Source organism: Peromyscus leucopus, chromosome 7 (genome assembly GCF_004664715.2).
Source record: "Peromyscus leucopus breed LL Stock chromosome 7, UCI_PerLeu_2.1, whole genome shotgun sequence".
NCBI lineage: Eukaryota > Metazoa > Chordata > Mammalia > Rodentia > Cricetidae > Peromyscus > Peromyscus leucopus.
In genome coordinates, this window is record NC_051069.1 from 60699789 (window position 1) to 60713761 (window position 13973).

The 13973-nt window shown below is 41.5% G+C and overlaps 1 protein-coding gene and 1 pseudogene across 1 annotated transcript in view; one reads left to right on the top strand and one right to left on the bottom strand.

Moving 5' to 3' along the window:
• Positions 1–13973, top strand: part of Arhgap42 (Rho GTPase activating protein 42) — a 221895-nt gene that overhangs the window by 122137 nt on the left and 85785 nt on the right. The window contains exon 4 of the mRNA XM_028873103.2: positions 3269–3340. Within this exon, the coding sequence (XP_028728936.1) occupies positions 3269–3340 (72 nt within the window). The remainder of the gene's footprint in view (positions 1–3268; positions 3341–13973) is intronic.
• LOC114695709 lies at positions 9084–9183 on the bottom strand (annotated as a pseudogene).

A 13973-nucleotide genomic window follows, 5' to 3' on the forward strand; every position in this document is an offset into this window, starting at 1 on the left:
AGACGTGACTGAGTTCACACAGGGCATGCTCCTGAGTCTTTTATCTGATTTGCTTCTCTTTTACTGAAAATAAGTTAAGTCATTCTTAAAATATTTTGAGTGTTAAATATGAGCCAATATCTATAAAGATAAAGCCAAGGTTTAGGTAATAAGTAAGGATTATAAATGATTTGTGTCAAAATTACCAAGTGAGATATTTTTTAAGACTTTAAATTATCACAAATATTTTTTGAGAATATTAAGACTGCTCTTGTAGTTTTCCTAAAGTAGCCTCACAAGGTCATACCAAATCAGACATTTCACAGATATGGGGTCTAGATCTGCCTGAACTCTGTGAGTTGATTGTACTCCCAGGCCGGATTTTCGTAGACCTTTGCTTCCTTTCTTCTTCTTTTTTCCTCTTTTTGGTGATTATGGAAAGAAAGTTCTGTGTGAACCAACATTGCTCTTCTCTGGATTAAGTAAAATAATGGTAAGCTTTGCCCCCCAAATCACACCTTCCTTCACGAATGAACTAGTGGAGTGTGCGTGTTGACCACCATTTTTCTTTGTTCTACAGTAGCAATGGTGTCTTTTAACTTTCCCAGGACTATAACATCTTCATTGCTTTATCCATGGCTTATGACAGAATTAGATAATTCCATTCATGTAATTGATGAGCGTGCAGAAGGAAGAACCCTGCATTCCCTGGAGAGATGCGAAGACCAGGCCTAGAACCAGCCAAAGCTGGTTGTTAAAGCACACAGTGCCCTTTAGTGTTGGCCATTGCATTGGAGTCTCTTGAATTTAAATCCACATATTGTGAACAGCACAGTCAATGCTGGATGTAAAAGCATCACATGTTACAGTAGTTTAAAGGAAAACTTCTGCTCAAAGTTGTGAGCTGGTGTCAGTGCTCTGAATGAATAATGCTTGTTAAACTAGTATGAGTTTCAGTTCCATTTACTTCAAATAACCATCTTTTAACTAGTTGTAGAAATTAAGAAACTTCAGAGGATGGAGAGGCAAATATGTATTGAGAAACTGCCATGTGCTGAGTTCATGTTAGTAATTTTAAAAAATACTTATTTCTCCTGTGGCTTTTTGAACACCTTAGGAAGTTAAGGAATGAGGAGTCTCAGTGTTATCAGTTTTTGGGCTGAGATGGGTCTGTCTACCTCTTGAGTTCTTGATACATTCCAGATGAGTTTTTACAAGTTTGATTTCACTCCTAACAGAAAGTGGCTTTAATCTCTGTACTGTGAAGGTCTTCGTGAGCATTTGGCATTCAAAGGGCACATACCCAAGCACATACCCAAGCACTCTGTTATTATCCCCACCACCCACTCCCTCTTTTGTTTAGTATCTTTTCCTTTGAAAATTAATTAAAAATTATGAATACATATGTCTGTGTCTGTGTGAGTTTGTGTAAATGTGTGTGGGTGTCTGCAGAGAGCAGAAGAGGGTGTCGGATCCCCTGGAATTGGAGTTACAGGTGGTTGTGGTCCTCCGGGTGCTGGCGATGGGAATCAAATTGAGGTCCTCTGCAAGAGCTGCATAAGCTCTGCCCAGTTCCTTCTGCAGTTTTTCCACTGATACTGGTTTTTGCCCTTCAGTTTTACTTTCACAGAACAAGATTGGGGAGCAGGGGAGAGAGAGATGGGACACATGCCAAAACAAAAGGAAAATGTGGACGGTCTTGAGACAGGAAAAGAAGACTTCCCGTGCTCTTTCTTTTCGTGTTTTTGTTTGGTTCCTGACTTCAAGCCCTGGGATGGTGCTGTGCTGCCCATACCCAGGGTGGGTCCTCCCTCCTTAGGCAATCCTCTGTGCATACATGATTTTGAAGTTGCACAGTTGAAAAATGCCATGGTCATGCGAGGTAGCATCAGCATTTTGTTTTTGCCTTTGGGTACATTATTTTTGTGCATCCAGATTATGGAATTCAAAATAAAATTCAGTCTGGGTTGATGTCTTAATGGGTAAAGCACTTGTTACACATGTGTAACTACTTGAAGTGGGAGTCCCAGTAAAGCTGGACTTGGTGGCACATATCTGTAATGAACTGGGCAGTAGAGACAGGAGATTTCCTATGACTTCATAGGCCAGCTAGTCAGTGTACACTGGCAGGAAAAAAATGACCCTATCTCAACATCCAAGATTGTCCTGGTACATGTATGTCCAAAGTGCACACACACACACACACAATTTAGAAAAGTAAGTGTAACTCAACTAGAAGCTAACTGGAGTTATGAAAATAAATGAAATAATTAAAAATGAAAATCTTATATTGGCATTTTATATACGATTTTGAAACTTAGGGAAAAACTATGTGATCTCATACTTATAGAAAAGTTTTAACAAGAAAGCATGTGTTTAAGCTAGCATGTTTGAAAACTAGGTTTTCTCCCCATCAACTTTTCACTTGCATCAGATAGAACAGGTCATTGAGTTCTTGCCAAGCCATCCCAGTGGGAGAACAGATCATACATTTGTTACTAGGCCCTTCTTCTCTTTATTGCTTTCTGAAAGTTGTGTGGTGATTGTGTTTTGTGTGTGTGTGTGTGTGTGTGTGTGTGTGTGTGTGTGTGTGTGTGTGATTTCAACACAGTATCATCCTTAGAAATTTTTTCTCTGTCCAGTTCCTGGCCCTCACATCTTACATACCCCTGCAGTATTCTTACCCATCCATGTTGGAAAATCTATCTGTTTTAGAGTTCAAATGACTCCCCTCTAGGAACATGGAGATAAAGCACTCTTTGTTGAAATGAAATCAAGTACTGTTTTAGTTAGTGTGGAAATACCGTGAGAGCCTTCAGGCAAATCCCAAGTGTGAGAAAACTCATTAAGTAAGAGAAATCGAGCTTTATTTTATTTTGTGCCAGTGGGACTGTCACAGCCGAGTGGCAGACAGAAGAGCTGTGCCAATTTTAGGGTGATGCTCAAACTGGTGATGTTACACCCATGTAATTAAAGGTATTTGTAAATTTAATTTAATACCCAAGACGCTGTTTTCTTAGTTAAAACTTAGAAGAAATAGAAACATTCAATTTACAGTTTCAATAAAATAAGTATTTATTTTGTATTACTCCCATTATTGTTAATATTAAATGAAATCATACAGAAAACCTACTCCTTTATCAGGATAAAAAATATAATACAAAATGTAAGATGTTTTTATAGAAACAGAGAACAAAAACTGCATTCAGTAAGTCGAAGGAGGAGACCATTTTTGTATTATTGGCATGAAATTGTACAGAATTTAATATATGTGCATTTTTATTTTCAGATTCAAAATGCTAATGATGTATTAATTGCACCCCTTGAGAAATTTCGAAAAGAGCAGATCGGCGCAGCTAAAGTAAGTGTGACTTTTCTCTCTGCTTAGCAAGTCTCCTGGTGATTAAAGGTGGTATGACATCAGATGCTAAAAGTCTCCTGGTATTAAAGGTGGTATGACATCAGATGCTAAAAGTCTCCTGGTGATTAAAGGTAGTATGACATTAGATGCTAAAAGTCTCCTGATGGCTAAAGGTGGTATGACATCAGATGCTAATGTTGTGAAATCAGTGAAATCAGAACAACCTTTTAAAATATTTTGTTTAAAATGACATCATTTTAAACTTTTTCCTTTTTTTTTTTTTTTTTTTAGAGAGCCTATTACAAAGCTGGAATTCTTTTAAAAAATAAATGATATTCTTCTCTTGTGTGTTCCATGGCTTCCTCCTCTATTGAGTGGTGGTAATGCACTCTTCTGAGGAGAGGCTGAGAATGAGAGTTTGTAAAATTAAAAGAAGCACTGTTCTTACTGGAAATAAAATAAAAATTAGGTTTACTATGTACTGATAATTCCATCAATAATTTAAAAAGAACTTTTATTATTCTTTGTAATGTTTTTCATGATGAAGGTTTTGTGGGAAAAACTTTAAATATATTTGACAGAAAGCCTTTGCATTACTCTTCATTAATTATGGGCCAGCTAAATTTTCTCTGAGCTTAATTTTGAAATTGACTTGAATTTACTCTCTTTAGTTTTTATTTTACATATTTACTTATTGTTTATTGATTTGTATATGTTCCCACACACATACTATAGTGAGCTTGTGGAGGCCTGAGGACATCTTCCAGGAGTTGCTTCTCTTGTTCCACTGTGTGGTTCCCGGGTATTGAACTCAGATAGTCAGCCTTGTCTGCAGGTGCCTTTACATGCTGATACATCTCACCTGATACACTATCTTAGACTCACATTTTCCTCACTTGCTCAGCATCATGTACACACCGCAAATGTGAGGGCTTTACCATAGAAACCACTATCTTTCACCCTCGCTCTTTTTTGTGAACTTTATTCTTGGACAATGTCAGATGTGTGTATGATGTACTCTCTCCTGCTCCCACTGAGGTCTTCAGCATGTCCCCCTCCTACATTTACCTGTGTTAGACTTCGATGTAGTCAATCAATGACTAATTATTATTAATCTTAATAATACCTTCCACAAGTTGGTCCCTTGCTATATTTTACTCCCAACATGGGTGTTACTTGCCTTCCTCTGAATGCCCCTGAGTGTTGCATGAAATCGAATAGGTCTTATAGTAAAAGACTCATAGCCAGATATTGGGGTAAATGTTGAAAGATCAGAGAGACAAAGAAACGAGTCACAAGAGAAACTTCTCACCACTACCAAACCCTCAGGCCAAATGGAAGGCGAGATCCTATATCCACGAATCCTCTGACTGAAAGCCTCTGAGTCCTCAGCTGAAAGCGCTTAGTTCCTGTCTCCTCACACCTTATATGCCTTTCTCTGCCCAGCTATTTCACTTTCTTCCTAGTACTGGGATTAATGGCGTGTGTGCTTCCCAAATACTGGTAGCAAAGGCATGAGATCTCAAGTGCTGAGATTAATGGCATGTAACTCCCAAGTACTGGGATTGAAGGTGTGTGCCACCACTGCCTGGCTCTGTTTCTCTCCCTGACTGAATCAATCTCATGTAGTTCAGTGTGGCTTTGAACTCACAGAGATCCAGACAGATCTCTGCCTCCAGAGTGCTAAGATTAAAGGTGTGTGCCACCACTGCCTGTCCTCTCTGTTTAATCGAGTGGCTGGCTCTGTCATCTGATCCTTTGGCAACCTTTATTTGATACACAATATATCACCACACCTGAGTGTCCATACTCTTGCTCAGTTCTTCCCCTTTCCCTGGACTATTGCTTACCGTCTCCATTTTGAAGTCCTACTAATGACTTATGTCATGTGTCAGCATCAGGCAGCAGACTTCCTCACTCAGGCCCCTTTCCAATGTTCTTTTCTCGTCTACAAGTGACATTTTCCCTTTTCATAGGTCTGTGTATTTCTTAACCCTGTTTCCCATAATAAGTCATCAGTGTTTGTCTTAAATTAGAGCATTGTGTGCACTTCTCCACCAATTTAAAATAGATTTATATGAAGAATGAATCAGAACCCCTTCTGTTAATTAACTCAGCAAATATTTACTATTCTCATGGTTGCCTACATGGCAAGTCTAGTATTTGATAAGATTAAGAAATACAGCTGTAAACAGAGAGCTGTCTTCCTTACTCTATGTCCCTTACATCTTGGTGGACAACAGACTCTAAAGCCGTGGAGACTGCACTGAAGATTGTGACATGAAAGCTGAAGGATGATGTGCAAGGGTGCTGTGAGTGACGTCAGTGGTGTGGACCTGAAGTAAAGCCATCTTTCACTGCAAGGGCTCCACTTCCTCCATGATGTTTCTATAGCTGGATAAGGAGCCACATGAGGCATTCCCTCCTAGGTCTAACATATCTCACGTGTACCAGTCCATCTTGCAAGAAGTAATTTCAGTAGTTGTGGATGGCTGCTTTCTCCCAGGAAGGCTGGCGTGAGCTGAGGCTGCAGACACAGGAGCAGTAGAACCGCTGTTTTGTGTTTGAGCATGTCAGTCACTGGACAGAACAACCGAGAGTACACAAGAGAATATTAGGATATGGTGCCACCATCCGCTGGCTAGGTTGCTAAGTGGGAAGCCAGTGACTGTGAGCGGGAATACTTGGTCATCTAGCATGCTGATTCTGTTTCATGTGCCTGGTGCTTTTACTTCTGAATTGCTAAGAGATCTTCAGGAAGGGGAAAAGTGAATTAAGAGGAAGTCTCCTTTTCTGAAGTGTACGGTATGTTAGTTTTCTTTTGGGGGTGTGCAGTGAGCATCCGTGGGGGTGTTTGTCTTATTTGTTACTTCACTGCCTGTTTATTTGAAGACTCATTTGGTATGTAGACCTAATTGTCCAAAGGACTCTGAAACTTTTCAGTCTGTCCAGTGGAATTTCCCACAAGCATTTGGGGTCAATTAACCAGCCAGGATGGGAGACCAGGATAGGACGAGCCTAGAATCTTGCATGGCAATCAGCTAACTCTCCACCCGCCCTCCCTCCCGAAAGGAGTGGAAAACGCTGAATCAAGTGTCTTTGGTCTCACCGCCAGACAACACTGTTCAGCCCCGGCCACAGACTTTTATTCTGTCATGTGCTCTGTGGAGCTTTGAGACACCTGATCCTCCACTGTGGATAAGTGTGGCTCTTAGTGAGTTCCAGTTGTGGGAAGGAGCCAGGCTGTGCTGAGAGAGGCATTTGAGAAGATTAATGATGGGTGATTGAACCAGAGGACAGGAGACCGGTCCTGCTTTTTTTGAGTAGCTGGAGATTAGAAGCCTTATCTATAAACAGTTGTCACGGATGTATTTATCGGAATGTTCTTGGTCTGATAGTATATGAAGAATTGAGTTCTATTGTAAGCCAGACCTCTTACACATGTCAGTAGACTGGATTGAATGTTTGGTTTAATTTATCTCATGACATTGTTGATTTAAATTCTGCAAATATGGACTAAAAGTAGGTATTCAGAACAATTACCATGAGTGAGAATTCCCAGTGTGTGAATGTATCTAGAATAGTGTTCTTACAGAGCAAGCCTTTGGTAGCCTTTTTGGAATACAGTGACACATGTATGTCCTTGACTGTGCTGGAAATCTCCTTGCTTCCAGAGGAAATGGAGCGAGGCAAAGCCACAGCCTCCCTTGCATCCTTGTTCCTGTGTGGAGCCTGACTATGAGAGCTCTGCACCTCTTTTCCTTTCTCCTCTGACAGCATCTTGCTGTGCTTTCCAGACTGGCCTGGTACCCGATTTGGGTTCCAGGGAGACCATGAACTCCATAAGTTTCCTTGCCTCCTCCTAAGGGCTGGCATGACAGGAATCTGCCACAGCATCTGGATGCACCTGAGTTTTAGTCAACAACAACATATTTCAGGAAATAGAATGGATAGCTATAATTGTCACTCCCTTTGTAAATGGAAATGACATTGAGCACCTCCATCTTGATGTAGCAAAGATAAAAAATTTATTTCTGACACCAGAAGTGTTTTGACTCTTCCAGGCTCCCATACTGCTCTTCAGAAAATTCCTTTGTGAGATATTCAATTTTCTTTATTATTAGCAGATAGATGATTATGCATCTTAATTATGAAAACCTTTTAGGTGTGGCCAAACCTACTCACTTCAAACCCAGCTTGTTAATATGGTTCTCTTGCGGGTCTCTGGGATTCCCAGTACACAGTAGGCGCTCAACACTGACTTTTTTTTTCTAGTTAAAAGCAACTTGAGAAATACTGGCCATAAAAGTTGGAAGCTGTTTTCATGTTTGTGAGAAATGCTTTTTAAGACATTGGTTTTTATTTTTGAAAGCTTTTAATGAAAATCATGTGAACATTTTTCTGTGATTTTGAAAGAGAAACAAACAATGCAGCAGTAGTCACTGCAAAGCTTGACTCTGTTCTTTTACATTGATTTCATGTTGAAGGCTGTAACAGAGCACAAACATCCCTTTGTTCCGCCTGCAGCAGGGTGTACTTCTGCCTCTGAACATTTGCTTATTATTTTTAAATGTGCCATGCACATGTTGCTTTACTTTGTAGCATGGAGAAGAAAAATCCAGGCAGAGCTGTCAGAGCTCTGTTACAGCCACAGAATCCCTCTCTGATAAAAGGCTCCTATCTGCTGTGTTGTCTGGTGCATATCAACAGCTTAGATGGTTTTGGAGAATTGTAGATGTTCTGAATGAGAAAGCTTTTGTTCACTGTTTGAGTTGATTGTGCAGCGCAGTGAACAATCTGGGACATGAGATGAGGTTAATCTGGAGAGAGGTGGTTTATGGTCAGCATGTGGGTTCTGTAGATCACTTTTTACATTTTCTCCTGTAGACAACAGCCCCGTAGATACTGGTCTTGGATGGCTTTTCATGTTCTGTTTATGGCTGCCCAGTAGAGCATCCTCCAGCAATAAAATCGTGGTTGAATTCTCTTGGCAGATAATAAGCCATTTGATAGCATTTTTCCAATGTACCTACAATTCTCTTTGTAATATTTTTCTGCAAGATTTTATTTTGTTTTTAATTATATGAATGAGTGTGGGTCTGTGTGTACGTATGTGTATGTAAGTGTAAGTGCCAAAGGAGGACAGAAGAGGGCATCATATCCAGGGAGCTGGAGTTAGAGATGATTGTGAGCCACCTGGCATGATCCTCTCCCTGTCTTAGCCATTGAGTCATCTCTCCAATTCCAGTCGTATCTTTTGTCAGGGGAGCACACTCTGAGTGTGAGGCTGCAGAGGTTTGATTGTTAGTGTCTAGCTATATTTTTTGACAATAGCAATAGTTACCCTTTGCCGTAATTAACCGATCATTCCCCTGAGCGCTTTGTCTGTCACTCCTCACAGTCAGCATCATAAATAGAAAACTGTTAGACTCTTTGTAGACACTGGAACTGAAGAATGTAGACATTAAGCAAATGGACTGAGGTGGAGTCAGATTTCAAGCAAAGATGAGGAAAAGCACATGATTGTTCAATAACAACACCATATTTGGCACATGCTATGGCGTGGCCCTTTGTCACCTACTTGGCCACATGTAGCAGCTCTGACCCCAGAACTCCTCACAAACCTTGGTGGTAACAGGGGACAAAGACATCTGCAGGCCCACAGCTGCAGGAGGTCCGCGAACCCAGACATGGCCCTTGGCAGTAGTAGCCTAGGACCTGATGACACCATGGCCCCAGGTGGAAAGATATGGAACACTTCACGAATTTGTGTGGCATCCTTGCACAGGGGCCATGCTAATCTTCTTTGTATTGAACTCAGACCCTAGTTAATGAAACATTAACCGACAATAATTACCTTCTGAACTCTAATTTGTAAGTACCAAGATGTCCATTGCTTTTATTTTAGAGTTGATGATAGGTGTTGCCGTCACGTAGGTTTTCATTATAACAAAGCCCCTTTGCCCAATTAAACAGGTCAGTATGGAGATTACTTCATCTCACTTTGTATCCTAGAAGAGCCAAACCTGTGTTGATTATAAAATGTTGATAAAGTGTGGTTCTCAGGGGTGCCATGGATGGACATTACTTGTGATTGACACACTGCACAGTTTGCAAAGCACGACCATGTGTAGCAGTTTCAGAGCACAAGCTGCCATCACTTTCAGATGACCCCCTGAATCTCCAAAAGAATAAGAGGTGTTGCCATGTCCTCTGGCTGGCACTTGCTTCCAGACCTTTGGGTACCTAATTCAGCAATCTCAGTGCAATACTCTATCTGCCTCTTTCATGATAATGTGGAGTTGTCTTGGTAGTTGATAGTGTGTTTACACATCTGTACAATGCCTTCTGAGGGGTCAGCTTTGATGAGCCCCATCACGACCACTAAAACCAGCCAGATGACATCACCTGAAGACAAAGTTGTCTCTGTGTTAGACAAGCAGCACTATTCAAAGACTGCGCAGAGGCTGAAGAGATGGCAGCATTTCGAGCCTTTGCTGCTGTTGCAGAGGACCCGAATTCCCAGCACCCGCCTCAGGTGGCTCACGACCTCCTCTGACTCCTGTCCCAAACATCCAACATTCTCTTCCAGCCTACAAGAGCACTGAGACACATGTGCTACATATACATGCATGAAAGCTAACACACCAATACATAAAATAAAAATTTAATAAGATACTATATCCTAATGTGTTGGATTTTTGTGTTAGCCATTGACAAAGCAGGAACATCTGTGAAGCTAATCTTCTCAGTGGTTATCACCCAAAGCCCCCTGCTGAACAATTTTCAACTTAAATGAGAAAAGAGCTTAGGTGCTCATATTATAATTTAATTGAACCTAAATTATAGATGAAATCACCACTGTTTTCCCTGTGAATGATGCTCTATGTCAGCAGCTGAATTCCAATACCTAGAAATGTTTTAAACATTCCCACCAGTTTTATTTTTGTTTTCCTTATGATACACTTTTAGGTCCAATACACACATTTTTAAATGCTAGAACTATTTCCATGTGCCATATATAAATTATAGTTGGCTATTAGATATAATGGAGAGCCTTGCTGACGTCATAGTGATATTTGTACTGTGAGATCTTCAGAAATACTGCCATATATTAAATTTATTTACATTCTTCTGTAAATGCTTGGATGGGAATCAAACTTGTTTTCTTGTAATGAAGTCTTTTTTGGTAACAATCCTTTTTTGGTAATTACCTAGTTTTGGTAATTCTAAGGCAGAGATTCCTTGGTAAATGTGACAAAAATTTAAATCTTTGTTTGTTTTGTTTTGAGATGGTGTCTCACCATGTACCTCTGGCTGGCCTAGAATTCACCATGTAGATCAGGCTTGCCTCAAACTTGCAGTGATAGGCCTGTGATTGCATTCCAAGCCTGAGATTCAAGGTGTGTACTTACTACCATGCCTGGCCGAGCTTACATCTGTGCCTGAATGGGAACTAAACATTGCACAGATCTCCTTCTGGCCTCTGCATGCAAAGTTCCACATGTACATTACACACATTAGACCCATGTGTGCGGACACACACACAAAAAAAATAAACATGGACTGACATTTGTCACAGCGTTTAATGAAATAAAACTAGAATATTAGACACTTTTAAGTTAGGACCCCTTCATCCTTTGCTTAGCAGAGATTTGTGTGAGATTCTTATAAGATTTTAGTTTCTTTATTCCAAAGTCCCGAGACCTTTTGGCAGACAGATGTGATCATGTCCAGGCTATCATCCTTTTCCAGTTTCGAGTTGGAAATCTGATTAGCATGCTGTCATCTATCCTAGACGTTGAAACGTTCTGTTAGCAACGAGCTGTATTGTGCCAGTCAAGTTCCTCAGCCCCAAGGATGCATAGGCATCCCGTGTTGCTGTCCTGGATGTGCTCACTCTGACAACAACAACAACAACAACATCAGAAACAAAGAGTCATGGTGGAGCGGACTGTTTGCTAAACTCAGAGGGAAGAACAAATCCCTTCTGCATGACCAGTGGAGGCTGGCAAAGGCCTGTGGGATGTTAGCATCTAGCAGGTGCAGTCATCAGCCTGGCAGAGTCCTGGGTGAGATCACACATGCTGGCATTTAGGAGGGAGCCATGGAAAGAACAGAATTTTCAAGGCAACCCTTAGTTTCAGTGAGTTTGGAGCCAACCTGGGCTATAGGAGCCTCGGTCTCAAAAACTACAGCAGAAACAAACGAAAATGCTGGAAGAAAATTTCCAGTCAGTGCAAAGGGGAACTAGTGTCTGAGGTAAAGCAGAGGTCTGAGAATTGAGGGACTGTCGTGGCACAGAGCTTTTGTGGTGTGTCTGAGCAGCTTCCTGCACTACCGGCTTAATTAGAGCTTTTGTTCTTGTTTGTAAGTTTTTAAAATATGAACCACATTAAGAAATATGGTTTGCATCTCAATTTAGCAAGTATGTATGCTAACTGCATACTGCTGTTACTCCTTGGGATGGGCTTCTCTGTTGAGCTGTTAGAAACTAAACGTTAGTGTCATGAAATCCATGGAGTAACTAAGCCCTCAGCCAGAGCTCTGTGTGTGTGTGTGTGTGTGTGTGTGTGTGTGTGTGTGTGTGTGTGTGCGTGTGACAGAGAGAGAGAGAGAGAGAGAGAGAGAGAGAGAGAGAGAGAGAGAGAGAGAGAGAGAGAGAGAGAGAAGTCAGTGAATGGGTGTGCATGTGCAGGTGGAAGCCCCCTCGGGCTTGTTTCAGGTCATGGTCGTCCTTACACCATCACTGCCCAGCTTCCAAGGAACCCCAGACCTCTGGGCTCCTCAGTCTGCCCTGCAGTTGACCTTGGCTTCAGGTCTCCTTAGCTTTCCCATCCCTGCGTTGCCCAGGCAGCCTCTCTCGTCACTGTACTGCTCTGTGTGTCTGCAGAGGTCTCTACCATGCCATCGTTTCCTGAGCTCAGCCTCTCCCTTGTGACGTAGTTTGCTTTGTGCTTTTAGAGTTCGTTTGTAGTCACTTTGCTCCTTTGCATTTGGTCCTGCAACAGGGCTGCACCTATTACAAAGGCAGGTGACAGAGGAAGGTGCCCACTGCAATGTGTCCAGGAGGATGAGTTGGGGCAGGGTGGATAAGAAGAAAGGGGGAAAGGGTCTGCAGTCCCTTCAAAGACACACCTCCAGTGCCCAAGTTCTTTTCACAAAACACACTTCCTGAAGGTTCACCTTCTCCCAGGAGTATGGTAGCAAATGTATAGGGGTCTCCGAGAGACCTTCAGGACTGAAACTGTAGCTGCCTTTCTAAAAATAGTATTGTACTATCTCTTGCTCCTTGTATCTGTTTAGCAAATTCGCAAAGGGAGTTTGACATATAGAGCATTTCTCTGTGTCCTCTGGGGTATGGTTATGGCTCTTCCTTTTCAGCCAGAGCAAATACCTCTGTGATAGACCCAAGATGGCTGCTCTCTCTTCTGCTCAGGGCAGCTTTCCCCCCTTGTAGAACTAAGGGTACAGTTGTTTCCTGTGATTCTTCCAAATATGAATTTCATACTTTAAGGAAGAGGTTGAATGCTATGGGGTAAACAAATTGCTTATGTATGTATGACACATGAGCTATTAATAGCACATTTCTCAATTTTGATATAATTTAAAGAATAAAATTTTGTATCAGGTACAAATTACATGAAAGTCAGATTTAGTACCCAGCAATGAAACCTTTGTTGGAATCCAGGATCATTCACTTGTCTAAGTTTTTTCTAACTTTTCCCATTCCATCAGCCACGTTGAGTAGCTACATAAGACAGCATGTGGCCCACAAAGAACAGAATATTTACTCTCTGGCCCCTTACTGGGAAAAAAGACCACATCTTAAAGTAAACTTCAGTTTTCATTTCAGTAATACATCCAGACTTAATACTCTTGGTGTTTGGCATCTACATTTTTCTGTTCTGTGTTGCTATAACAAAATACCCGAGGCTGTCTTATAAAAATAAAGAAGCTTATTGGGTTCATGATTCTGGTGTCTGAAAGTTCCAAACGAGACTGTGCTGGTAGCCTCATTATGCCTACCTGGTTGTATCACAGCATGACAGATTGACGGATGGGGAACCAGTCATGCACAGGAGGGATACTTGTGTAGAAAGGGCGCTAGAGAAAGGCAGGTGGGGTGCCTGTGCCACACTGGATGAGCTGCAACCACCCGAGTGCAAAGTCCTGCTCTCCTAACAGAAGGAACAGATCGCCATCCCTCCTGCACCTTTGAGAGACAATCTTGTATAGCCCAGGCTGGCCTCAAGCTCACTATGTCACCAAGGATGACCTTGAACTTCTGACTGATCTCCCTCTACCTCTGGAGTGCTAATGTCTGCCACCATGCCCAGTTTGTGCCTTTCTGGAGACTGAACCCAGGACATCCTTGGTCAGGCACTCTACCCATTAAGCTACATTCTCAGCCCCATTAATTCCTTTAAAGACCTAATCACCTCCCACCCTTTTAAATGTTCTACCCTCTCTCAACTCCACCAGACTGGAACTCAGCTTTCCACACATGCACCTTTGAACAATATGCACTGTACTTAAACCACAAGAGTTTTATGCCTAGGAACCACAGCATTTCTAGAAAGATAAACTTGGGTGTGACTTTACACATTGGTGGTTACAACTTGTATTTGTA